Source organism: Nelumbo nucifera, chromosome 1 (genome assembly GCF_055504915.1).
Source record: "Nelumbo nucifera cultivar China Antique chromosome 1, China Antique-T2T, whole genome shotgun sequence".
Classification (NCBI taxonomy): Eukaryota; Viridiplantae; Streptophyta; class Magnoliopsida; order Proteales; family Nelumbonaceae; genus Nelumbo; species Nelumbo nucifera.
Genome location: NC_142649.1, coordinates 172096681 through 172124237, shown reverse-complemented (window position 1 = coordinate 172124237; position 27557 = coordinate 172096681). Strand labels below are relative to the sequence as shown.

Sequence of the window (27557 nt, the reverse complement as noted above, 5' to 3'; positions counted from 1 at the left end):
TCTTCCTGTTTACTATCTTCTCATAGGATACTCCGCAAGCTAGCTTTTCCACCTCATTCATTTTCCTTTTTCCTTTTTTTATCATCTCCAGCCTCCTTTCTAAGATAGACCTTTCCTTTGGTGAACTTTCCTCTAGATTTTTTTTTTTTTGTTCTTGCCCTTTCAATTTGGGTGGTTCTCTGCAATTACCTTCTTACCCATCTGATAAGCCGAGTTCCTTCCCCTTTTCTTCTGTGCCTACTACAGTTCCATTTCCCACATCTTCCTTCTCAGATTCCTCAACTTGTTCTAGCAAGGTGACTAGGTTCTCTAGGACCATATTCAAAATTACTTCTCCCTCCCTATCTTTTTCTCCACCCCCTTCTTTTCCTACCACACAAGGGTCATTATCCGCAAGCAGTGAAGTTTCAACAGTTGAATCTACAAAAACCAAAGGCCAAGGATTACATCAAAGAACAAGATCAATTGAGTTTTGAAAAAAGGGAGGAGAGGAAGAAGGGATCGGAGTGAGGGAAAGGGGGGAAGAAACTCCCTGGTCCCGATTTCTGTTGATCACTCCAAGTACAGCCTCTGACGGTTCGAGTTCAAGTTCAATAACCACCCATGCAGTTGGGAGGAGTTGTTCCTCAAGTGAATCCATGTTCGGTTTGAGGTGGGAACCCATCACCTCAAAACCACTACCCTACTTTTGTTCTTGATATGTTTCTACTTTCTCCTCTCTCTAAGAATCATCTAAAGGCCTTCCACTTTCCACAATAGAGTCACCATCCCCCGATTCTTGTAGTTCTAGAAATTCCATACTGGTATCTTCACTAAAAAGGAGTTCAATTCCAAAGAACTCAAGGTCTGTGAAATTACAGGCCTTCATTGAGTTGAGGCTACCGATACTCAAAGGCTGATTCACTTCGTCCTCTTCCACATCTCTAAGATCCTCCCAGTCTAAGTCATCTTTAGAGTCCCCTTGCAAATCCTTATTGTAACGAGGATTCGGCTTTTCAGGGGTCGTGGAGTTTTCTTCAGCAGTCGTCCTCCACTGTAGATGCTCTCCTTGTGCAGTTAGGGTGCCTTTTGCCTGATAAAGAGAGGGGGGATACCCCTGTTAGCCATAACCCTTGGGGGGAGTGGAGAGAAGAGAGATTGAGGGGGACGATGATAGACCAAGATTATCGTCCCCCAAAGGTGCAGTAGAGCTTTTTGCATGAGTTTCTAAAGGGTCAGGTGACCCAATTTGGGTAGTGTAAACCAGTTTAGGGTTTTGGACCAGTTTAAGTAATCCCGGTTAGACTTTTCATTTCCCTTTGCAATATAGGCGCGAGATGGCCCGCTCATAACTTGTCTCGATTGCAGCACATCTGCATATGACTTCCTTTGAGTCGTTGGATCCCATTCAAAATTTCATGGTTTTCAAAATCGGACTGACCGGACGGTCGAACCAGGAACCAGACACCTGACCGGTTTCGTTTTCCCCCAAAACCGTTGATTTTGGTCAGCAAATTGTTGAACGGGCTGGTTAACCATTCAAACCATTCGAACGGTTTTGACCGTTTTTCAATTTTTTTTATTTTTTTTTGTCAGAACGAGCCAACCGTTAGAACCGGTAACCGGACCCCTGACCAATTCGGTCACCAGTTTGGTTTTAAAAACCATGCAAAATTTGTCAAAAAATCTTCCTTAAATGGCAATTGGTCCTTTTTTAGGCTATTGCCCAACTTTTCAGCTTCCATAAACCCCTAGTCAACTTGACCTTTCGGGTGGTCCACCCAGCACCTGCCACATGGCCTCTAGCATTCCACGTCAGCCGCTTCTTCCTCTGAACTGTTCCATAGTCTTGCTTTGACTTTCAACGCCAACCACACCGTTCTCCAACAGTCATCAGCAAAGATATCCAAAGTTCGTGGGATTTTTTCCAATCTTACTCCTGCCACTTTTAATTTTTCTGCTTGAAGATTTTGCACACAAAACCCTTCCAATACACCACCACAGGCCACTGCTATCTTGTGGAAAATGTGTTCCTGCCAGAGGTTAAATGGTAATCCCAGGATCTTGATAACTAGGGTCTTCTGTGAGATGTTCAATTCATTACAAGAGGGCAACCAATTTTCCACTGTAATCTGGCCAAGTTTGGTTTCTAGGAGTCTGTTCTCAGTCTGAAGTTCAGCCATGTCAAGTATTGCCTTACTCTTGTCAAACGGGATAAGGGTGATTTTATCCTTTGGATGAAGCATCTCCAGCAAGATTTCCATGACTTCTTTCCAATCCTCAACTTCTGTTTTAACTTTCACAACTTTCCTCTTAACCCAGTCCACACTTATTCCATCCCACGTTATTTTCAAGCTGGTACCTGTTGAGAGTACTGCTATGGGAGCATTCTGGTTAGTTTGCTTTGGCTGGTCTGTTTTTCCTGTTAAACTCTCACTCTCCTCCCCTGATCTTTGTTCTTTCATCAGAGTTTGCTCTTCAGTATTCAAGAGCTCCCATTTTTTTTCCAGTTAAACTCTTCTAGTGTGCCAGCAATCATCCCCCCCCCTGTTTTGCTTGTCCCTCCGGTATACTAACTACTTCCTCCCTTTGCCAAAGAATTCCGTTAATAAGATAAATCCTCCATTTCTATTCCTTCTGTTTTCTACTGTAAATCTTTTCCCACTGTTTGTCATTTCATTTCTCCATCCTTGTATTCTTTCAGCAAAGAGTAGACCATCTACGAAACCTTTTAACCAGTCCACTTCTTCTAGTCTTCTGTATCCATTGCAATCATTGCTCGTCGGTCTTCCCTTATTTTCAGGAACTTCTTCCTTCTGTTTGTTGTTTCCTCCATAAGGATCTTCTTCTTCTCCAGCTGAGGTACTCTTCTCCATTTTGTCCCTTAAAACACCCCTTCCACTGTAAAAAATATTAGGAAATCATGGTTTTAATTTGGCTCAGATAAGTGTGATCCCAAAGAATGATTAACTGCAGAAACCTTTGGCAAGAACTTTATCTTCTGAATGCATTCCTCCAAAGTAAGGCAAAGAGTTCAAGCCATCACCACTATACTGCCATATCAAAGGTCTGATTGAGGCATTGATGACATCATTCAAGAGGCCGAGTCTACAAGGCTTCGGACACCCGAGTCTACGAGGCAATTTACCTACACTCCTTCGTTGCGCTTGCTCGTTTGCCTTGCACAGGATCTCAACTTCAACCACCATGCTCTAATTCTATGGGCAAAATCCTCTTTAATTTTTTTCTTCATCACGGGTGACTGATCCAAGGTATAGAGAATAGTTAGTTTGGGGTATCTCCTGATTATTAATCTTAATTGCACCACCATTGTTACTAATATTCTTACCACAATTGCAATACATGTATTCTGCCTTATTCAACTCATCTTGAAACCTTGTGATTATAAAGTACCTCTAAATTGTTCTAGCTTTGCATTCAGTCCATCCTTAGGGACCATTTGATAACCAGCTGAAGTGGCTGAACCGAAAAACTTGTCTCCTTGTCTTTTAGCGATAAGTTTATGAGGTTGTGGACTCCGTAATGGCTGAAATTGAAGTTGGATAGATTACCATACCCTGCAATATTTTATTATTTAATTATTTTATCCGCTAAAAGAAAAAGCAATAAGTCATTCAGTTCAGAAATTTCAGTGGTTATTAAAAAGCCCCACAGTCTTATCAATCAATACTATAACATCAGCATACACATAAAGACCTCCTCATTCCTCCTGTAAGTATCTAGTTAGTTCATTCATAACCAATGCAAAAAGATATGGGCTAAGTGCTGATCCTGGGCATAAACCTTATGATTGGACATTCTCTCATCTCCAATTCCTGAGTTCTCAGTTCTCACACTGGTTACCACCCAAATTTGTGCAATTACCTAATGATATCATTATCCCTACTTAAAGCCCTTTTCTTTCCTTAAAACCCACCATGTGATATCTTTAGGGGCCCCATCATATTCATATGCTTTTTCCAAGTCAATAAATACCAAGTGCAAACCTCACATCTCCTAAGTGAAATAAAAACACTGATGATTAAAAATCATACTATAAAGATTATCTCAGACTCAATGATTCCCATTTACCAAACCAAAAAAAGGGATAGATAATAACAACTTAACTCAGTGAGGACATTGCATTTTTCTGGGAAAGTGGAAAGTTCATTTCTGTGTGTATTAGACCAACCTACAAAAATTACTATACACAGCTCGCAAATTGGAACAGTTACCCAATCACACGGACAGATATGATAAATGGTTATGGAAAATCATTTTAACATTCAATTTAGCAATCCCTTCAAGCTGCAAATCCAGGATCTCTCATCAGCTTTTTTATTTGGGGCAGTTAGACTCCCAGTGAATTGGGGATACCACTCAGAGAGAGATGCTTTCCAAAGAAAACATGGGAGCCAGTGGTAGAAAGGGTAGAACAGAAGTTAGCATCACAGAAGTCCAAGTATCTATCAAATGGAGGTAAAATAACCTTAATAAAGAGTGTATTATCCTCTCTGCCAACCTACTTTATCTCTATTCCCCATCCCAGCTAGTGTAGCCAATTTGATTGAAAAAGGATGAGGATTTTTTGTGAAAAGGACGGAAGGAAGAATTTAGATTTCATTTGGTAATGTGGAACAAGGTTTCAAGAAAGAGGGGAGGTTTAGGAGTAAGGAAACTAAGACAATTCAATGTTTCCTTGCTAGGGAAGTGATTCTGGAGGTGGAGTGAACAGCCTAACAGTTTATACAGGATTTATCCAAGCAAAGTATGTATCAAGTAATATGAACTGGGATTCAAGTGAAACTAATGCAACTTATGGTTATGCAGTGTAGAGAGGCATTCAAGAATCTTCTACTGAATTCAAAAAAGGAATCAAATATAAGGTGGGAAATTGGACAAAAATAAAGTTGTGGGTGGATGTATGGTGTGGAGAGAAGCTGCTAAAGGAGGTGCATCCGGCACTTTTTGAAATCGCAGAGAACAAGGAATGTCTACAATCATATGCATACTCTTTTGATAGGAAATCAGGGGATTGGAATCCCACTTTTAGGAGGAATTTAAATGTGTGGAAAATAGATCTGTGAATGAAACTTCTGCAAAGTATCAATTTGAATTTTTTTTGATAAATATCAATTTGGTAATTTGGTTAGGTCATACAATACTAAAGCAGATAGAAGAATCTAGTCTAGGGAGAGATCTGGAAAATTTACAATGAAACATTTCCATAACAAATTAACCAGCATGCAACCACCAGATTTCCTACTGAGAAAGTGTGGCATACAGCAGCCCCTCATAAGGTGGCCTTTCTGTTGTAAACTGCAAAACTAGGGAAGTGTCTAATTGTGGGTATTTATAAAAAATAAAAAAAAAAAGTGACTAATTGTGGATAATCTCAACAGAAGAGGTATGGTGGTGAAAACAGAAGCTTTATAGTGTGTGGGGAAGCTATTGAGTTGGTGGGTCACCTGTTTCCACACTTCAGGATTGCAACAATGTAGGTTCATATGTTGAAATCCCCCCCCCCTCCCTTTCATTTATCAAAAAAAATGTTGAACGCCTTTTCTGGATACAATGTTGTTTCCCTGCAAAGTTAGAAGATCTTCTATGGTACTAGAAAATAAAAGGACTTAAACAAGAGAAGGAAAACCATATGGAGGGGGGGGTAATAATAATAATAATAATAATAAAGTTATAGAAAATAATATATATAATAAAAATATTATAGATATAATATTTTCATTTTTATATATAATAATAACTAATCATTATATTTCTTAATTTTTTTAAAATATCAAATAAAAAATATTTTTATATATAATTTTTTTTATTTTTATAAAACATTTTTCTCAAGTCGAGCTCAAGCTTACGAGCTTTTGACTCGAACCGAGCTCGAGTTCGAGTTCAAGCCTCATACTACCTTGGCAAGCCGAGCTCTAGCTATTTGGCTCGGCTCGACTCGAATCCACCCCTAGCAGTGGTATGGACCATATGGTCAAAAACAAAAACAAAATTTTTCGAGGATAAGGCTGGCTCACGATGTTTAGATGAGAAACTTATGGGGTAGAATTTACTTGGGTGGCTACTTAAACATGTTTCGAGGATGTTCCTTATAGTACTTTTTTGATACTATATACAATTTTGCACATTAATGAAGTACTTTACACTTTTCTTCAAAGAAAAAAACAATTCCTTTGTTATTTCATCCATTTGTAGATCATCATTAAATTTTAAATAAGTGCAACAAATAGTTTTAACTTGCACTTAATAACGGTGCATCACTGGAGCAAACTATCTTGGTTGGACTTCTATTTTACTGACTATTGAGTTATTGCTAAGTTCTCTTGGATGAATTGATCAGTGATTTGCCCCTTCTGGTCTTCTCTCTCTCTTTACATTTTCACTTTGGTTATGATCATCCAACATATTTTGTTCCGCAAAGGTTCGTGGAGGCAGGAAGGTGGAGAAGAAATCTGAGAGTTGAAGCTAAGGACTTCCTGTTTGAGGAAGAAAAAGGTAGAGGAAAGGTGAGTCTGAAGATAAGGGAAGTGTTAGAGTGAGCCGAATAGGGTAGTTTAGTAATCTCATGTCAGTTAAGTACTTCGCTTATGTGGCTGTTTTATTAGAGTACTTTGCCCCACACTTAAGTGAGGGCAGTTTAGTCTTTGTAAGTGTAATTAGAACCTAATAAACATTAGGGGGTTGACTAACTGGGGGACTAATCAGTTTCGACTAAACCCTCCTGTTCTCTCTTTCTCTTGTCTTCTTACTCATCTTCTTCTTCCTTCTTCACTGGTTCGGATTACTGTAGCTGCTCCAAAACATGGTATCAGAGCGAGGTTTCTGACCTGCTTCCGCTTGTAAAGCATCTCAGCTGTGTTCGTGACACCCTCTTCTTCGTTTCTGGTTAGTTAATGGAGAGAGCTGGTTCGCCCTAGGTCTGAGACATCACAGCTCGTTGCTCACTGCTGCGCACAGTTTTCTTCATCAAGGAAGGTGATTTCAGCAGTGAATGGTTGGCTGATACTCTCAAAGGAAGGTTAGTTATTTAGTCCTTTTGTGTTGCTGGTATTTCTGGGTAGGAACCCTTCAAGAATCAGCTAGTACTGATTAGAACCTAGAGAACTAGGTTCATTGTTGCCCTAAGAAGGGCTGTGTTTGCAGTAGCCGAATGGTGTAGGGCTGCTGTGAGTTGCCGAGTGGTGTAAGGTGGAATGCAGTGACCTTGCCAAGCTCCTTGTGGTCGTGTAATGCCCTCTTAAGTGTGTTAAACAAGTCTGAACTGGGTGTAGCAGTTTGACTGTGTTGTGGTGCTTGTGATGCACAATTTTTTTTATTGAGTGGTTGTAAGAGGGCCTACTGTTGTGTTGTGGTGCTTGTGATGCTTATGCGGGTCGTAGGTGTGTGAAGTCAGCAGTAGTGTGAAGAAGAACAAGTATGTGCTCCTACTGTTGTGTGTAGGGGCTGCAATAGGTGCTGAAGTATCAAACTGTGAACAACATCAATCAGCTTGTAGCTGAGAAGTAAGGTTAGAGGCAACTGTGAAAGAGTACAATGGCAGCAATAGGAGATGGCTACAATGATCAGAAACCTAGTGTGGTAATTTCCTCCGACTACCTAGGGGTACAAATGACCTCAATTAAGCTGAATGGGGAGAACTATGTTCCATGGGCTAAATCAGTGGAAGTGTTTCTCAAGGCAAAGAAGAAAGTAAAGCATGTAAGAGATGAGAAGCCATCGGAGGACTCTCCAGAGTTTGATGATTGGGAACAAGAAGATGCTCAAATCATGACTTGGCTGTGGAATAGTATGGAACCCAAAATTAGTGCCAACTTCATGTTCCTTGATACGGCTAAGGATATATGAGAGCATGCTAAGAAGCTATATTCTGGACAAGATAACACAACAAGAGTGTATCAGCTTTATCAGGAGTATTTTGATTTACAACAAGGAACCAAAACATAGAAGAGTACTATGCCTGCATGAAGAATATAAGGAATGAACTCAATGTCTATCACCCCCTTACTCCAGATATTAAAGTTCAGCAACAGTAAAGGGAGCAACTAGATGTTACAAGATTTTTAGTGGGGATGAAGTCGGAATATGAACCAGTTAGAGCCCAAATATTGGGGGGCTCTACTCTTCCTACACTTGAGGAAGTATTCTCAAGGCTTCGTAGAATTTCTTTGGGACAGACAGAGAGCTCCACACAGTCTGATAGATCAGCACTTGTGACAGCTAGAGAGGTTGGACATAGTACAAGAGGGGGAGGTCATGCTCCCCGAGGAGGCCGTGGCAGTTCCATGATTAGTCGGGGTGGTCGTGACTCAGGGGGAGGCCATGGCAGAGGGAAGAATAACTCTACAAGGAAATGTACTCATTGTGGTAGAGAGGGACACACAGTGAATTTCTATTATGATCTACATGGCCCTCCCTCTAAATGGGCTAATCATGCTGTAGCAGGTGAGGTTGATATCAGTGACAGTAAACCGGCAGACCAAACTCCTCCCACATCTACATCTACCTCTGGAAGGGAAATGGTGAGCATACCGCGTGATGAGTATGAACGGTTCCTTCAAACTACTTCACAGCATACCACTGCCACACTTGCCCAATCAGGTATTGCTTGTATGTCATCTAAAACCTCTCCCTGGATTATTGACTCTAGAGCCTCAGATCATATGACCGGGACTCCAGGTGTGTTCTCTTCTCTTTCTGAAACCTCCACATCACAAACTGTTACACTTGCCAATGGGTCCTCATCTCCCATATGTGGTGTTGGTAATGTTGACATGGCTTCTGTGCCCTTATCATCTTTTCCTTCCACTTGTGTTTTTCAGGATCTCAAGACGGGGAAGAAGATTGGTGGGGGGCATGAAGCTGGTGGACTGTATTATCTTGACGGTGGTGGATCTTCAATTGCTCTTCAGACTTCACTTACTCCTCTACAATGGCATTGCCGACTGGGACATCCATCTCTCAAGGCTCTCAAGATTTTAGTCCCATCATTGAGTCATTTGTCAGTTTTGCAATGTGAGTCATGTCATTTTGGGAAACATCGTCGTGTGTCCTTCAGCCCAAGAGTTGAGAGTTGTATGTTGAGTCCTTTTTCTTTGGTTCATTCAGATGTTTGGGGTCCAATCAAAATAGAGTCTTATAATGGGTACAAGTATTTTGTCTCCTTTATTGATGATTGTTCAAGAATGACATGGATTTACTTAATGAAAGAAAGAAGTGAATTGTTTTCCATTTTTCAAAAATTTCATGCTGAAATACGCACACAATTTGGTGTTCCAATCAAAATTCTCCGTTCAGATAATGGTCGTGAATACTTTCTTACTTCATTTCAATAGTATTTAGAACAGCATGGCATTATTCATCAGACATCATGTGCATACACCCCTCAACAAAATGGGGTAGCTGAACGGAAGAACCGTCAGCTTCTTGAAACTGCTCGATCTATTCTTCACCACATGAATGTTCCTAAACGGTTTTGGAGTGATGCTGTACTCACTGCATGTTTTCTCATTAATCGGATGCCCTCCTTCATCCTTCATGGTCGGTCCCCCTTCTCTATCTTGTTTCCCACTTTATCTCCATTCCCATTAATTCCTCGTGTCTTTGGTTGTGTGTGCTTTGTCCACAATCTGAGCCCTGGAATAGACAAGCTAGATGCACGCTCAATTAAATGTGTCTTCCTTGGCTACTCACGGACTCAAAAAGGGTACAAGTGTTATAATCCCATTACCTGGAAGTGCTATGTCTGCCCTGATGTCACCTTTTTTGAGTCAGTCCCCTTCTTCTCAAGTCCTGAAGCGCCTTCGTCTCCACCCGCACTTCCTCTTCCTCTCCCTGTCAGTGATCCAGTTCCAGATGCTATTGTTGGAGTAGACTCATCACCTCATCCCGTGCAGATCACCACCGAACGTCCACCAATCCGGCAAGTGTATACACGTCGAACGACACCGGCCCCTCCTCCAGCTTCTACCTCATCTGCAGATCCTCTCATGGCTCCTATTGTTGAACCTTCAGACCTTGACCTACCCATTGCCTTACGGAAAGGTAAACGCAGTTCTACCCTCCATCCCATTTCCAATTTTGTTTCATTATCTCGTCTTTCTACATCACATCGCCAGTTTGTTTCCCTTTTATCCTCTATTTCCATACCTAACAATGTTCAAGAAGCTCTCAGTTCACCTGATTGGCGGCGGGCAATGGAGGAGGAACTTTCTGCTCTTCAACATACTCAAACGTGGGAACTTACTACTCTCCCACCTGGTAAGCATGCTGTGGGATGTAAATGGGTGTATACTGTGAAATACTTGCTAGATGGTAGTGTGGAGCGTCTGAAGGCCAGACTTGTTGCTAAAGGTTACTCACAGTTGTATGGAGTGGACTACATGGAGACATTCTCTCCGGTGGCTAAGATTGGTTATGTTCGTGTACTAATTTCCCTAGCAGTTATGTATGATTGGCCTTTGTTTCAGCTTGATATAAAGAATGCCTTCCTCCATGGTGATCTTGTGGAGGAGGTATATATGGAGCAACCACCTAGGTTTGTTGCTCAGGGGGAAGATGGTAAGGTATGCAGATTGAAGAAGGCAATTTATGGGTTGAAACAATCGTCGCGTGCTTGGTTTGGGAAGTTCAGTGAAGTGGTGAAGAGTTTTGGAATGAAGCAGTGCCAGGTAGATCACTCAGTGTTCAGCTATGACTCAGAAGCTGGGAAGATTCTATTAGTGGTCTATATGGATGATATTGTCATTACTGGCAGTGATAAATTGGGGATTGGCAAATTGAAGGTATTTCTACAAAATCATTTCCAAACAAAAGATCTTGGAACATTGAAGTATTTCTTGGGAATAGAGGTTGCCAGGTCAAAACAAGGTGTAAATCTGTGCCAAAGAAAATATGTTCTTGATCTATTGGAAGAAACAGGACTGTTAGGTGCAAAACCGGCTGAGACCCCTATGGAACCAAATGTTAAGTTGAGCAGTGATACATGAGAAGTATTTGAAGATCCTGGAAGGTATAGACGACTAGTGGGGAAGCTGAACTATCTGACTATCACGAGACCCGACATATCCTCTGCAGTCAGTGTGGTGAGCCAATTCATGCAGAACCCTCGTATACCTCACTGGGATGCAATTCTTAGAATTGTGAGGTATCTGAAAGGAGCTCCAGGCCGTGGACTATTGTATAAACCAGGAGGAAAACTTGAAGTAGTGGGGTATACAGATGCAGACTAGGCAGGCTTAGTGAATGATAGAAGATCTACTACGGGCTATTGCACATTTCTTGGAGGAAATCTTGTGACGTGGAAGAGTAAAAAGCAGATGGTTGTGGCCAGAAGTAGTGCTGAAGCTGAGTATAGGGCCATGGCACATACTACCTGTGAGTTAGTGTGGTTGAGGAATCTTCTACAAGAAATTGGGTTTCACATGGTTAAACCTATGAGACTGTATTGTGACAACCAAGCTGTACTCCATATCTCATCCAATCCTGTATTTCATGAGAGAACAAAGTACATAGAGGTTGATTGCCACTTTGTGAGGGAGAAGGTCCTTGCTGGAGAGATAAACACAGAACATGTGGGCTCGAATGATCAATGGGCAGATTTGTTTACAAAAGCTCTAAACTCAGGGAAAGTGAACCATCTATGTAACAAGCTGGGATTATATGACATATATTCTCCAGCTTGAGGGGGAGTGTTAGAGTGAGCCAAATAGGGGTAGTTTAGTAATCTCATGTCAGTTAAGTACTTTGCTTATGTGGCTGTTTTATTAGAGTACTCTGCCCCACACTTAAGTGAGGGAAGTTTAGTCTTTGTAAGTGTAATTAGAACCTAATAAACATTAGGGGGTCGACTGACTGGGGGACTAATCAGTTTCGACTAAACCCTCCTGTTCTCTCTTTCTCTCGTCTTCTTCCTCATCTTCTTCTTCCTTCTTCACTGGTTCGGATTACTGTAGCTGCTCCAAAACAGGAAGCAAGAAGGGCTATGGTTCTGTTGTCTGGGACAAAAGTAGTCGAATGGTTGCAGAAGTTTGTGAAAGGGGCTAGTTTGAAAGGTAAGAAATATATAGTTGAAAGCAAAAAGAATGTGAAAGGTTGCTACATAGCTCTGGCTGAGTTTTTCGGTGCAGGTAAGAGACAGCTGGTTTGTTCCCAGCAGGAAAACAAAATCAGGGGTGGAGGGATGTGAGTAAGGTGCTTCAGGAATTTTTGCTCCGTGAAGTAACAACAAAGGAGAGTTCAGGAAAGGAAGATGGGGTGCATGAGAGAGATACTACAACTGGAAACATGGAGCAGGGTACTATGATCTTAGCGAAAGCCAATGGTCAATGTAGGGTTGTGAATTATTCGAAGAAGGAAAAGTGGGATAACAAATTCATAATAGAGGCAGGGATGCAGAATATTGAATGGAGGAGAGTTGCAGACTACTTAATATTGAACCTGAAGCTGAAAAAAGAGTTTATTGTAACTCCCTTCAATAAACATAAAGCTGTAGTTAATTTTTAGGAGAACAAAGTAGACTTCTCGGCTATCAATTTCCAGACTGATCTGGGGGCTGTTACAATATTCAAATGGAATCCTCTCTCTAATGCCAAGAACTTCTCAATTAAAGATGGGGTTCTGATATGGATAATAGGGTTGCCTTTCCATCTGTGGAGGCAAGAAGTAGCAGAGGCCATTGCTGTGATGTGTGGAGGGAGATTGGATGGTGCTTACTGGGGGGACCTCCACTCTGCGGCTATTCTTCTCAGAGTGAGGCCTGAAGATATACCAAAGAAGGTGGAGATTAGAGTGGAGGGAGTTTTCGTGTCAGTCTGGCTGGCTTCCTCCATTGAAGCAAGTTTGTGGAAGGAAGCAAGAATGGAGGGAGGAGAACAGGTTGAGGAAGAAGCTGTACGTGGAGGAAGAAGATTGGAGGATTCAAAAAAGTTTGGGACTTGTACTAAAATAAGCCAACAGCTTTTGGAGAGTTTTAAAGACGGGGTATTTGGAAAGTCAGAGGCTTAAAACACAAGAAACCCCCCCTGACATGTATCAGAACTTTTGCACAGGTGGTTGGGAACAATGCCACAACAAGCCTTAATGTTGGAGAGGGGAATACAAGTGTTCAAAAGCAAGTTTTTGGGCCAAGAAATAAGATGGGTGAATCGGGGGTGGGTCGAGATGGGGTTGGGCAAGAGCACTGAGCCCGTGGACCTTCTTACTTCTCCTGGACCAAGGGAGAGAGGAGAACCTATTTCAGATGGGCCCATTTCTAAGAAGTTTAGGTCACATGACCACTTAACTCAACAGATGACCAAAGGGAGGTCATATGACCACTTAACTGAACATGTGACTAAAGGGAGGAAACATTTGATAGACGACGCTAATCATCTATCATCTTCTTCCTCGAGCCCCACTGTTTGTTCTCGAAAGGGAGGGAAGAGTATGCAGTCAAGCTGATCCCTTCAGTGGATCCCAGCGAAGAACCTGAGAGGCGGAATCCAAGATGCATCAAGCAATCTGTGTTTCTGCTCCCTTCAGTGGATCCCAGCGAAGAACCTGAATCGGTTGTCGCCTGAGAGGCGGAATCCAAGATGCATCAAGCAATCTGTGTTAGAAAGGCTAAATTCAAGAGTGTGGCCTGGAGAAGAGAGCAGTAGTGACAACTATGAGTCAGATGGAGCCTCAAGTCTGGCTAGCTTTGATCTGTACGCAAAACAAAACTTGATTGAAACAGGGAGCTTGAATATGGAGGTTCTGTTCTTAGAAGAAGAGGGAACTGCCACAGACTATCCCAAGGAAGAACGAAGGTTTGGTGGTGCTGCAAATGCGAGACAGATTTCACTATCTCAAGAAGAGGAAGCCAACGAAAACTCTCAGGGCATACGAGATTTAAATGGAAAAACACAACCCCCTCTTATGAACATGGATAAGGATGAATCAGGAAGGGGAGTACAGGATTTGGGTCTTCAAGACAAACACTCCACAAAAGTCCCCTTGTAAGGAAATAACATCAGACTCAATTGTCTTTGCCAAACAGCCCAGTCCGAGCTTTCTATGTGCGTTCCCTATCTAATCAGGTATGAATGTCAATTTGTTTGTGGATACCAACCAGTGTGCTATGCCTGAAACAGAGGTACCAGCACCCCATCCAGAAGGAACAACTAGAGTACGCTTAGAGGTGAAAGGTGGGAGAGATGGGGAAGGGTAATTTGGAAAGAAGAGTGGAGAGGTAGATGAAGTTTGGAGACTGATAGGGCTGTTCATAAGAAGGCCCAACCCGACCAAACCGACCGACCCGGACCAACCCAACCCGAGTCGGCTGGGTTTTCATCAGCACCGGTCGGTTTCGGGTTGTACAAATTCATAAACCGATGGTTCGGGTCGGTTTCGGTTTTCTTGTGTGAAAACCGAAACCAACCCGAACCGAACCGACTTAGTTCCTACTTAACTAAAAACTGAAATATCTGAAAATATATATTCCAATATATTTGTATGTATATTTTTGTTTATATATATGCATATATAGATATATATATATATATATATATTTCTAAAATACATATTTCAGTTTTAAATATATTTCCAGAAAACTAGGTGGCCATGGGGGGCATGGATGAACTTGGAGCCGAAACCGACCCAACCCGACTCAAACCGACCAGGTCGGTTTTGCTTAACACTGGGTCGGTTTCGGTTTCCATCTCAGGTAAACCCGACCAGGTCGGTTTTGCTTAACAATGGGTCAGTTTCGGTTTCCATCTCAGGTAACCCGACCAAGTCGGGTCGGTTGGAAAAACCTCAGTAAACCGACCCAACCCGACCCATGAATAGCCTAGAGACTGATTTGCATAGAATTTGAGTTACTCAAGCAAAAGGAAGGATATGTGGAGGGGTTCAACGAAGTGGTGATGGGTAGGGGAAAGGAAGGGGTTAACCCTATTAGAGGAGAATTTCAGACCTCAGTTGTGGAGGTTAATGGTGAGGGGGATCAGGTTGTTGCAAGGGCTGAAAGGAGTGAACAGGTGAAAATATATAATAAAAAGAGGGACAAAAAAAAGAATAAAGAAAAGAAAAAAAAGGTCAGAAGTGGAAAGATTAATTTGTGACATAGAAGGGAATTTAGAGTTTAGTGGTAGAGGAGATAGGAGAAAAGGCATGAAGTAAGGAGTTGTGGATTATGGCTGAGGGTTCTCTATTGATTTGTGCCTATGAGGATAGTTAGCTGGAATGTTAGGGGTTTAGGGAGTGCAAGGAAAAGGAGGGTGATTAAGGATTTACTTAGAAGGGAAAGACCCAACATTGTTATTGATGCGACCGTTTCTGGTCACGTACCAATTTTTTGTGATGTATCAATTTTTTTGGCTAAGTACCTCATTATTTGACCTGGTGGTGAAGTGCCTGGTGGTGAGCTACTTGGTGACGAGCTCCCTGGTGGTGAGCTACCTGGTGACGAGCTCCCGGGTGGTGAGCTCCCTAGTGTTGAGCTGCCTTGGGGAGAGCTATGCCGAGCTGGGGAGAACTATGCCGAGCTCCCTGATGGCGAACTGCCCGGGGGAGAGCTATGTCGAGCTGGGGAGAACTATGCCGAGCTCCCTGATGGCGAACTGCCCGGGGGAGAGCTATGCCGAGCTGCCCGAGCTATGCCGAGCTGGGGAGAACTATGCCGAGCTCCCTGATGGCGAACTGCCTGGGGGAGAGCTATGCCGAGCTGGGGAGAACTATGTCGAGCTCCCTGATGGCGAACTGCCTGGGGGAGAGCTATGCCGATCTCCCTGATGGTGAACTGCCTGGGGGAGAGCTATGCCGAGCTCCCTGATGGTGAGCTACCTTGGTGGACTCATCATTTGACCTGCTCCTAGTCGGCCTGCAACTCAGAGGATGGTGGAGCTCCCTGGTGCAGCGCAAACCGACTGTCCTCTGCATGAGGTGATCTCCTCTCCTTTGTAGGCGGCGGGAGCTGAGGGACCTGCGAGAACTGAATCAGAGGACCCGGGGGTATTTACCCAGCGGGGACTCTCCGATGGCTAAGTTAGCACTCTGATAATAGAGAGCTTGAAGATGATATTAGAGGATGAGAGAGCTAGAGAGTAGGGGTTACCATCCTTTTTCATCCCCCCTCCCCTTTGGGGGTGAGGTCTTTATATACTGGAGTCCTCGTGGGTTAGGTGGGTGAAAAGCCTTCAAACGGTAAGACTCGTCACATCCCGTCAGAACCGGGGTACGGTGGTGAACTCCTCGAGGTTGTCAGGCTGGCGCTTGTGTCGGGTGGCCAGGTCGGCGCCTGGGCCAGGTTGTCAGGTCGGCACCTGTGTCAGTCGGTGGGTCGGTGTCCGGGCCAGGTTGTCAGGCACGAGATCTTCCTGCGATACGCCAAGCTACTCTTTTGTACCGAGCTACCCTACAAGTGGCGAGCTGCCCGGGGGAGCTATGTCGAGCTCCTTGGGCTATGCCGAGCTGCTTGTGGCGAGCTCTATCGAGCTGCCTGGCTCCTTGGTGGCGAGCTCCTTGGAGAGCTGCCTAGCTCCTTGGCGATCTCTTTGGTGAGCTACCGAGCTCCTTGGCGAGCTCCTTGGTGAGCTACCGAGCTCATGGGGTATGCATGCCGTTATCGGTGGGCGTCTTATGGGCAGCTAGGTCGGCCAGATCAGATCATGTGCCAGGCTGATCCAGGTCGGCCAGGTCGCGCAGCGCCAGGCCGCGCAGGCTGCGTCAGGCCGCGCCAGGCAGCGCGCAAGCCGCGTGCAGGCCGCGCGCCAGGCAACGCACAAGCCGCGTGCAGGCCGCGTGCCAGGCAGCACGCAGGCCGCATGAAGGCCGCTCGTAGGCCGCGTGCAAGTCGCGCCAAGCCGCTCTAGGCCGGTGCCCGGGTGGGACCAACTTGGTAAGTTGTTGCCTGGGTGTCGCCTAGTTGTCACGAGGTGCCACGTGTGACAATTTCATTGGAGGGCCAAATCTGCCCTCATCAGTTATGTTGCAAGAAACAAAGTTGTCAAATCTGGACAGAAGATGGGTGAGGAGTGTGTGGAGGTCTAGAGGAGTAGGATGGACTTCAGCCCCATCTTGGGGAGCCTCGGGGGGGATTATAACTCTTTGGAAAGATGATGTAGTAGAGGTAGTGGAGGAGTTAATATGGAGGTTCTCAATTTCCATCAAATTTAAAAATGTAGAGGATGACTTCACTTGGGTGTTAACTAATACCTATGGTCCCAATAATTATAGAGAAAGGAATGACATGTGGGAGGAATTGTATGCAATTCAGGGTTTGTGGAAAGGCCCATGGTGCCTGGGAGGGGATTTCAATGTGATAAGATTTTATAAAGAAACTAATAATTCCCAACAAACCATCACAACTAGCATGAGAAAGTTTAATAGCTTTATTGTTGATTGTGAGTTCAAGGAGGTCCCGTTACTGCAAGCTCGATTTACTTGGTCTAATTTACAGGAAATTCCCTTGTGGTCGAAATTGGATAGATTTATCTTTAAGGTTGATTGGGAGAACTGTTGGGGAAACTTGGTGTCTAAAGCTGTGCCTAGGTTAACCTTGGATCATTGTCCTATAAGAATAGGTGTGGAAGACTTTACCAGTGGACCTAGACCTTTTAGGTTTGACAATATCTGGCTAACCCACCTGGACTTTGTAAATAAAGTAAAGCTTTGGTGGAATGAGGAATTGAGGGAGATAAAATGGAAAGGGGTAAGATTTCACAAGAAACTGCAGAGGTTGAGAGCCAAAATAAAAGATTGGAACAAGGAACACTATGGAAGACTTGAGGAGCAAAAAGTGAATCTAATCTCCGGGATAGAAGAGTTGGATGAAAGAGAGGCCCAATCTAGAATGGAGGAGGGGGAGAGAGATCTAAGGGAACAGTTGAAGAAGGACCTAGAAGAGAGGTCCAACTGAGGGAAGAAATAAGCTGGAGGCAGAAATCGAGGCATAGGTGGATTAAGGAAGGTGATGGAAACACTAAGTTTTTTCATGATATAGCAAATGGGAGGAGGAGAAAGAACATTGTGTCTAAGTTAGAGGTAGAGGGGAGGCATTCACTAATCAGGATGATATTGCCATGAAGTTTGTGGATCATTTCAAATCGATTTACAGAAGACCCTTGGAAGAGAGGATGGAAATAGAAGGGGTAGATTGGCAAAGGTTGGAGGAAGATCATGTTAGATGGTTGGAAAGAAATTTTGAGGAAGAAGAGATTAGGAAGGCGGTGTTTTTGATGGATAGATCCAAAGCTCCAGGCCCAAATGGTTTTACAATGGCTTTTTACCAAGATTGTTCATATAGTCAGTCAAGGCATTAGTGCTACTTTCTTGGCCCCTGTTCCAAAGAAAGCTGATGCTATCCATCCTAAAGATTTTAGGCCAATTAGTTTGGTGACTAGTATCTATAAAATCCTAGCCAAGGTCCTCTCTTTGAGGATTAAAGAAGTCTTTCCCTCCATTATTAGTCAAGCTCAAGGGGCTTTCATCCAAGGGCATCAAATAGTTGATCAGATCCTGATTGCCAATGAATGTGTGGAAGAGATGAAGAGGTCCAAGTAGAGAGGTTTTGTTTGTAAGCTTGATCTTGAGAAAGCCTATGACTTGGTGGACCGGCAGTTCCTACTAGAGGTTTTGAGGAAGTGTGGGTTTGGGGAAAGATGGTGCAATTGGGTATCTGGTTGTGTCTGCTCTTGTCATTATTCCACCCTAGTAAATGGGGTGGTGAGAGATTTTTTTCCAACTAGTAGGGGTATTAGACAAGGGGACCCACTTTCACCTTTTCTCTTTACCTTGGTTGCTAATGTGTTAAGTCGAATTATCACTAGGGCTAACAGGGAAGAGGAGATAAGGGGATGGAGAGTAGGCACAAACAAAATTCCAGTAACTCACCTTCAGTTTGCAGATGACTTGATGATCTTTTGTGAGGGAGGCTTCGGTGAGAAGGTGGAAAACCTGAAAGAATTGATTAGAGATTTTGAAGGAGTTTCCAATCTGAAAATCAATCTAGGAAAAAGCTGCATAGCCAGAGTAAATCTAGACTTTGAGGTTGAGGCGATTGCAGAGTGTCTTGAGTATTCCATTTCTTCTTGGCCTTTGTCCTACTTAGGGCTTCCATTAGGAGCAAACCCTAGGGAGAGTAGGTTCTGGACCCCAGTCTTGGAGAAGATCGAAAAGAGATTAGTAGTGTGGAAGAAAAATTATATCTCTTTGGGTGGGCGGATCACTTTGATAAAAGCTACCCTCATGAATCTACCTACATATTACCTCTCTATCTCTAGGATACTGTCTAGGGAAGCAAAGAAATTGGAAAAATTGGTGAGAGATTTTCTTTGGGAACCAGGAGAAGGTAAAAAAGATCATTTAATTAATTGGGGGGTTGTGGGTAGAAGCAAAGAGGAAGGAGATTACTCGGGAATGTGCTTAAAAAGAATTCAGCTTTGTTAGGGAAGTGGTTGTGGAGGTGGCCTTTGGAGCGAGATAGACTATAGCATGTAGTGGTGAAGAGTATTCATGGAGGTTCAGAGAGTGGTTGGCATGCTGGTACATCAAGGAGGGCTAACCTAGCCACACCATGGAAAGCAATTCACAAAATTCTTCCGCAGTTCCTCAGTTGTGTCAAGTATGATGCTTGTTCTGGTAATTCTATTCGGTTTTGGGAGGACATTTGGGTTGGAGATCTCCCTCTAATAGACCTTTTTCCTACTTTGTACTCTATTTCTTTGTATAAAAAAGAGGTGATCTCAAAATTCCTTCTGTCGATTTTAAATTTGTCAGCGTTGTCTTGGGATTTTGGTTTCCGTAGAGGGTTAAGGGATGAGGAAATTGAGTGTTTGTCTACTCTTCTGTGTCTCCTTGATAAGGTTTAGCTGGATCCCTCGAAACCTGATAAAAGAATTTGGGCCATTCACCCCAGTGGGTCTTTTTCTTGTGGCTCCTTTTCCAAGTTCCTCTGCCAAACTTCTTCTCAACAAAGTTTCCCTTCCAAAGAAGTTTGGTGTAGGCCGGTCCCCCCCAAGGTTAATGGCTTTGTGTTGGGAAGTGTGGCATGGTAAAGTAAACACGATGGATAACCTACAAAAGAGAAGACCCGGCCTTTGTGTTTCATCAAACTGGTGCATTCTTTGCAGATCTCGTGGTGAAGATTGTAATCATCTATTTTTATCTTGTAGTGTAACTGCAGAGCTCTGGGCTTGGCTTCTATCTTTGTTTGGGTATAGTTGGGATATGCCAACAGAAGTAAGCACAATCTTTAACCCTTCTTTTTTCTCTTGGCCCCATAAAAGAAGAAGGAAAATGTGGAGATGCACGCGAGCAGCGTTGTTATGGACAATATGGGAAGAAAGGAACGCTAGGGAGGAGCAGTCAAGCCTTGAAGGACTGCATTATGTCCAGGTCAATACATTGGTTAAAGACTCTAGAATTATTTAACCATTTCTCTTTTACTTAATTGTTGGAAGGATTGGAAATTGGTAGCAAGTTGTTCCTCCTACAAGGTAAGGGTATTGACTAGCTGGGTCCCCCCTCCTCTTGGTTCTTTGAAGCTGAATTTTGATGGGAGTAGCCAGGGTAACCCGGGTCCCTCTGGGATGGAAGGTGTACTGAGGAATGAGGCTGGAGAGGTTCTCTTACTTTTCTCTGGCCCTTTAGGTGTTGGGAACTCTATCCAGGCAGAACTGTCTGCTGCAATACAAGGAATACTTCTTGCAAAAGAAGTGGCCATGGAGCAGCTTCTGATTGAAGGGGATTCTAAGACAGTGGTGGGCTGGTTAAATAATCCGGAGGACGTCACGTGGGGCTACAAAAATGAGTTAAAGAAATTCAAATGGCTAACAAGAAATATGTCTATAACAGTACAGTGGGTTGGGAGATCAGCTAATGCATTTGCAGATGTCTTAGCTAAACAAGGGATAAATAAGGAAACATTGTTCTGGGCACAACTGTAACTCTTGTTTTAACATCAACATTCATGTAATTTCTGTTATAGTTCTTGTATTTGCTGTTAGGAGAGGTGGCACCTCGTGCCTCTAAAGGGATTTTCTTGTAACCAATCATTAATTTAATGAAATGAATTTATTTATCAAAAAAAAAGTATGATTGTGTTTATACTCCAATAAAAAGCTTCCCAATTTCTAGAAGCAACTCTCTACTTCATCTACTTAGCTCTAAGGTAGTACAATATGGTTAATTCATAAAAATATATTGTGATATCTTATAATGAATTGAGATGCACATTGCACAAATATGCCATTAGCCAGAATATACAAGAGAACTTCAGCTGTTAGCCTACCAACCAATCAAAAGATGTACCTTCCAGATAGAATATCACCCTGACCACCACAACGCCGAGGGGATCCAAATACGCTCACCACGTGAACTACATAAATATTTGGAGGTTAGAATTCAAAGTAGTTAGAAGTGATCATACTCTAGAGAATACATAATAGGAAAACAAATTAATGGTGAGCATGCAGCTAGTGGAAGCAATATAAGGAACCCACTTTTGTATGTGCTGCACATACAGCAGATAGGATTTAGACATCCAATAGCCAATACATCCAGTCTAACCAAGGAGATCTGTCGAGCTCACAATTGGCCCCACCATCATGGATGACACTAACCATCCAAAAAAACCTTTTAAATCCTTCTCCCAAGTCACAATAGACAAATAGAATATTTGTCTACAACTTTCTTCTAAATTGTTGAGATGTGATCCTACCTTTCTACAAAGTCAAATGTAAGAGAGGACATATTCAAAGGACATGTGATCCCACCTTTCTACAGACTACATGCGCTTTATGACTTGTTATGCCTTTGTAGATAATCTTTTAGGTCTTCTCTCCTATAACATCATCCTAGATATAACAATGAAATAAGTTCTCTATTTTATGAGAGAATTGGCAGACATCCTACATGCACTACTGAAGCCTTCAAAGACAAAAAGAGAGAGCATAAAACTAAAATGGTAGAAAGAGATTTGTTAACCTTGTAATTTTTTACCTGTTTCACCATCACTGATGATATCACATTTTCCCTTCCTTAGGATAGTTATTCCACCAACTCTGATGAAGCAAAAGAAGAATTCAGTCTATGTCAGATTTCACAAAGCTAAGTGAGATTACATGAATAACTAAAATATCATCCACATTATTCCATTCTTTTCTCTTTGAACGGTAATATTAGAGTTCATTTAGATGACACTGATGTATACTTATATATAGAAAGTAAACTTAATTCATGGAGGATAAATTGTATAAGTTCGTTAATCCAACTTACGCCAGTGAGCATGGAATACATACACAATTGTCAAGACATAGTACGTGATGATTTAGAGGATAGCCCAAAGCAAAAACTCTGATGATCCAGAATCTCCTTTAGCAGTGCAACAAGTGCTCTAAATCAGTAAAATTAATAGGACTTGCAATTTGTCTAACTACATCCAATCATCCTTCTTTAGATAACTTCCATCTCCACTAATAGGAAGCTTCTGGAATCCCAGCAAGAGATTGCAGAGGGGGTTGCCTCTTTCCATAATCAGCTATTGCCTATTTGCTGACAAGAACCTAGTTTGGGGAGGAGGGTCCTTAGATTAGCTTGCTCCAATTCACAGATGATACCTTAGTTTTCACTAGAACCAAGCAGGATGTCTTGTTGTTCCTACACTGCTTATTTATCTGTTTTGAAGCAGCCTCGGGATTGAAGGTAAACTTGCAGAAAAGTCTTATTTTGCCAGTTGGTGATGTGCCTCAGATTGATCAGTTGCCTCCACCTTGGGTTGCCAAGTAGGATCCTTGCCTTCTAAAGACATTGACCTTCCCTTGGGTGCCAACTACAGATCTAAAGTCATTTGGGATCCTATTACTGAGTGCTTTAGAAAGAAGCTAGTTCGCTAGAAAGGGTAGACGCTTGTCCAAAGGAAGTAAAATCACTCTTATTAAAAGCATGCTTTCTAATCTGTGCACTTTTATTTGTCATTATTCACAATGCCGGCTTCAGTTGCAAAATCATTGGATAGGCAGCAGAAGACTTTCTTGGTGGAGGTGGCCCCAATGAGAAGAGAAACTTCATATGGTGGCTTGGACTCTTTATGCAAGTTGAAGGAGAAAGGTGGAATTGGTTTTTAGAAATTTAAAACTGATGTACCGCGGCACCGCCCTTCTTAGTGAATGGCATTGGAGATAATGGTGAGGAAAGAACCAATTTGTGGAGGCAAGTTATTGATTTAAGTATGGTGTAATGCTCTCATGGCAGTCCACCTTCTATCCTCAACACTCTTATGGCACAAGTTTATGGAAAGGAATCATGAACTTGACGCTAAACTTCATTAAACATGTCAAACTAAAACTGGGTAATGGGACCAATACTATTTTCTGAAAAGATGCATGGTGCTTGGAGTTACACCTTCTTGACATGTTCCCAGGCCTCTATAGCTTTGCCTCTAATAAAGATAGCTTTATGAGGAACAATGCAGAGTTGGTTAATAATCAATTTGTGTCAGTGCCTAGATTCCAAAGGAACATGAATGATTGGGAGTTATCTTCTCTTGAAGTTTCTTGGCAGGCTGCATATGGATCGCAACTCCAATAACTGTTGTATTTGGACCAAGGAGAGTCCTGGTCCATTCACCACCAAATCCTGTTATCAAACCACTGTTGGGACTTTTCTGAAAATCCCCTCATCCTGGATTTGGAAAGTGCATGCTCCTTGTAAGGTCTTCTTCCTCTGGGCAGCTAGCAGAGAAAGGATCCACAGTTGGTGTTTGTTGAGGTGCAGTACGGCCTTGGAGTTGGATGACCTGTGTTGCCTTTGTTGGGTTGCCCTGAAACTGAATCACCTTCTTCTACATTGCCCATCACTTACTCAGTCTGGTCCATTTCATTCAGCTTTTCCATGTTTCTTGGATGTTGGCACCATTAGCGGCAGACCTGTTATCTTAACGAAGAGGTGGTGCTTTCTCAGCCAAAGGGAAGCTCCTATGGAGAATCCTTCCACCAGCTATCTGTTGGGTTGTTTGGAAAGAAAGAAACTTCAGGGTCTTTGAAACCAAGGCAGCTCTGGTTGAAGCAATTATTGATATTTTTGTGGGTGTTAAAGCTTCTGATTAGAGACAATTGGGGCTCAATCATTTTTTGATATTTGAGTATCTTTTCGTGTGTGCTGTGAATACACATACAGACATCTTTTTGTACAGCTTTGAGAGCTTCTTGCCATCCTTCATAGTAAATATATATACTATTCACCCTTATCAAATAATTATATAGACATGGCAATGTGGAAACATTTGGCCATATAAACCACCAGATATCTACATATAGAAGGGATACTCAAGTCTGAAAGTTGGTAAAAGTACATCACAAGGCTTCATATTCAAACATAACCATCATTTTTTGATAAGTAATAGAACTTTGTTAATTAATAAAAATCAATAAAGAAGTACACAAGTGTTTCTTCCCTCAAAGAGGCATGAGATGCTGCCTCAAGATAACCCAAAAAGTGACAAATTAGCCCAAAAAGATGATTCCTATGCACCCCTTGCTCAGCTAGACAATCAGCCATCCCATTTTCCGATCTTCTTTCCCATTGAAAACTGACAGAGATGTTTGTGGTTAGCCATTTAAATCTCCTCATGGCTCCCCTAAAAGACCAGGCCACTGTCTCTGGTACATAACCATCAATTTGTCATATAAAAAAAGCAAACATCCACCATACAATAAACTCCATATGGCAAATATTGGAAGTCTAAAAGTCACTTGATCAATGAAATAACCATATGACTAGATCTTTGCACATATTTTCAGTACATAGAAAAAATTTGGAACGGTTGAATATATCTATGGGGGTATCATCCATCATCCTGAACTCAATATTTCTCTACAAAGAACTGTATATATGAAAGTTAAAATTCAGAAGAACTGTTTACATTTCAAAGGTGACCTTGATGTCTATAGGGTCTGGGCGGACCCAACCCAAACATTCTCTAAAATCAACTGGAAAAATGGTTACCTTCTTGCCAGAGATAGTAATTGTTCAGGAGCATCTTGATCATTAATCTCACAGTCTAGAACTTTCTCTACAAGGCGTTTATACTCATTCACATTTGGAGTCAGAACAGCTAAAGGATACCCACTAACCAGGTCAAGATTATTAGTAACAAGAAACAGTCCATCCTGTGAAACATGCATATGGAATATTAAAAAAAGAATAACTAATTGCTTCTCTAGATTAGTTTCAAAAAAATAGTAAAAGAACACCTAGGTAGAATAGAAGTTGTCATACCCCATCTACAACAATTGGAATATTTAATTGTCGTGCATGCTTCATGATTTCACTTACACAGTCCTGTAGAAGTTATATAAGTGTTATAGAGTTCTTAAAGAGGTGCCAGCATATGCAGGTTGAAAATGATTGAAACTTTGAAGCATTCAAAAAAGAACACACCAAAAGAAAAGGATCTCTTCCCAGGCCTGGACCCACAACAAGGCAGTCAAATCGTTCCATCCACTTTGCAACATCAGCAAGAACCTTGCTAGAGATTATACTTTTCTCATCATCCCTAAATATGTTCTTTAACAAATATTACAAAATCTTTCATAGAATAGAGTATAGATAGTTGAACAGGTTAATGCTTTAGTGATAACAATTCACCTTATATTGTATGATTCTTCTAGAACAGGGTGCACAATCAACTCTGGGCTGTAGCTTTTTATAACTCCAGCAGCATCTTTTGTACAGAAAACATGGGACAAATCTGCACCCTGTAAAACACATAAGAAATCTCATTAAGCATTACCATAAGTTAAATAAACACTAAATTTATAAGCACATAAAAAGTCTAGGCATTTTTGAAAGAAAGGAGATAGAGTACAAACAATTTTTAATGCTGATATAGCTGCAAAATATGGAGCCCCTGTGTATTCACGACATCCACCAATTACAGCAACCTTTCCTGATGAACAACTTTGGTAACTAATTGATGCAGGGGAGATAAATCAAATAGCATATGTATCTAGACATTGTGGAAATATAAGTTACAGAATCAAACTATCAGAATGGGGTAACACAAACAAATAAATCACTTTAACCCACATGAACGAGAGCAAAGGTCCGTAATACAATTTGTATTCTAAGGAACACGTATGTTTGAATAATTGCTAGTAAAACCAACTCCAAGATCAAATAGAAAATGAACATCCCGGACAGTTCTAGTTGGATCAACAAGTCAAAATCAGGTTGACCTAATGATGACAAGAATAATATCAACTCTCCTATCCCCAACTATCATTACCTTAGCTAACTCAAAAGTCAAATATAAAAGAGAATAACATGATTGCCCTACTTGTTCTTTACATTTAAAGCAGCAAAACTTGCTTCTTTGGTTTGATTTAGGTCTTAATAGAAGTTTATCTTGATTAGCTATCTATCCAGTATCCCCAAGTTCATCCATCAATTGCAATGCTTTCTTACACTTCAAGTACCAATCCAAGCCAACCCCATGGTGACTTCAGAGAGAAATCTAAATACAAGATAGAAGACTCTAAATAGATCCCAAAGGACAGGAAAAGTGAAGCAATATATCTAATAATAGAAATAGTGATATACTAATTTATTTATCAATGTCTCTATCCTGAATCTGGTGTGTAATCAAGTAATAATATATTCCAATCTTTGTGAACCCCCATTGTGTGATTTCGTTTACAAGAAACCTGAAAATCTTCCTTATTCAAGAAGGAGATAATTCTCATTCCACAATATCCAAAACAAAAATAAATAATTGAATTTACAAGAAATCAAGTACTGTATAATAAAAATCACAAAATAAATCCTAGAAATATGAAAAGTAACAAGTAAACTTCATTGAGAATGGTAAGTAGACATTGTCAACCACCAATGCTCCTCACAATAAATAGGAGCTCACCTGCCTGTCCTTTGTACCGAAATGGGTCAAAGGTTGGTACTATTGCTCTTAAAATGCTCTGACCATCAGCTTCCAAAGCAGATCCACTAACACACTTTATTGCTTGCATCCTTTCCCTGTGTATGTTACTGCTATGACCTCCCAGAGATCTTATCAAGAACTGTTGTCTCCTAAAAATAGCTGAGGAGGCCAACATAGAATTGTTTGGGCTATCCCAGAAAGTTAAGGAAGGATTCATGAGAATTGTTTAATAAGTCTGTGCAAATGGGCATTACCCTTTGATGGTGTATGCTTCAATATTGGATATTTCTCCTGGTAGAGTGGAATGGGAGAACAAGACAACTGAGAAACAGCTTTGATGGCAACGAGAACAAAGTGCACAATAGTTCAATAAAACCTGCAAAATTTACCAACACCTATTATTGTTAAAATCTAGGTTAACTGAATACCTAGAAATGACTCAAATGAGCTCCGTTTTCATGTTTGATACTTTAAATTCCAATATAAATTCTGTATCCGAGCCAATATCAATATCATGTTTGTGCTACATCTGAGTAACATAATTCAAGATCCCAATGCATTCAAACTTCAACATTTACATCACACGAATGAATTAAAATGGGCATAAGAACGGGAGACAAATGCAGTCATATCATTCCAGAAAAAGTTTACGAGCAGGAAG

General features: G+C 41.8%; 1 protein-coding gene across 8 annotated transcripts in view; it reads right to left on the bottom strand.

Moving 5' to 3' along the window:
- The window catches only part of LOC104596442 (pfkB-like carbohydrate kinase family protein), a 35796-nt gene that overhangs the window by 7595 nt on the left and 644 nt on the right, over positions 1-27557 (bottom strand). For 2 of the 8 annotated variants that reach the window (XM_010257608.3, XM_010257609.3), the window contains exons 3-11: positions 27151-27272; positions 26876-27084; positions 25830-25906; positions 25606-25715; positions 25399-25513; positions 25237-25299; positions 24964-25127; positions 21961-22022; positions 21271-21337 (exon numbers count right to left, since the gene is read on the bottom strand). In XM_010257608.3, the coding sequence (XP_010255910.1) occupies positions 21271-21337; positions 21961-22022; positions 24964-25127; positions 25237-25299; positions 25399-25513; positions 25606-25715; positions 25830-25906; positions 26876-27071 (854 nt within the window). In that variant the 5' untranslated portion in view covers positions 27072-27084; positions 27151-27272. Of the gene's footprint in view, positions 1-3393; positions 3558-21270; positions 21338-21960; positions 22023-24963; positions 25128-25236; positions 25300-25398; positions 25514-25605; positions 25716-25829; positions 25907-26875; positions 27273-27557 lie in introns of all 8 variants that reach the window. The other 6 variants (XM_019197630.2, XM_088895258.1, XR_016080653.1 and 3 more) reach the window with 5 other exon arrangements.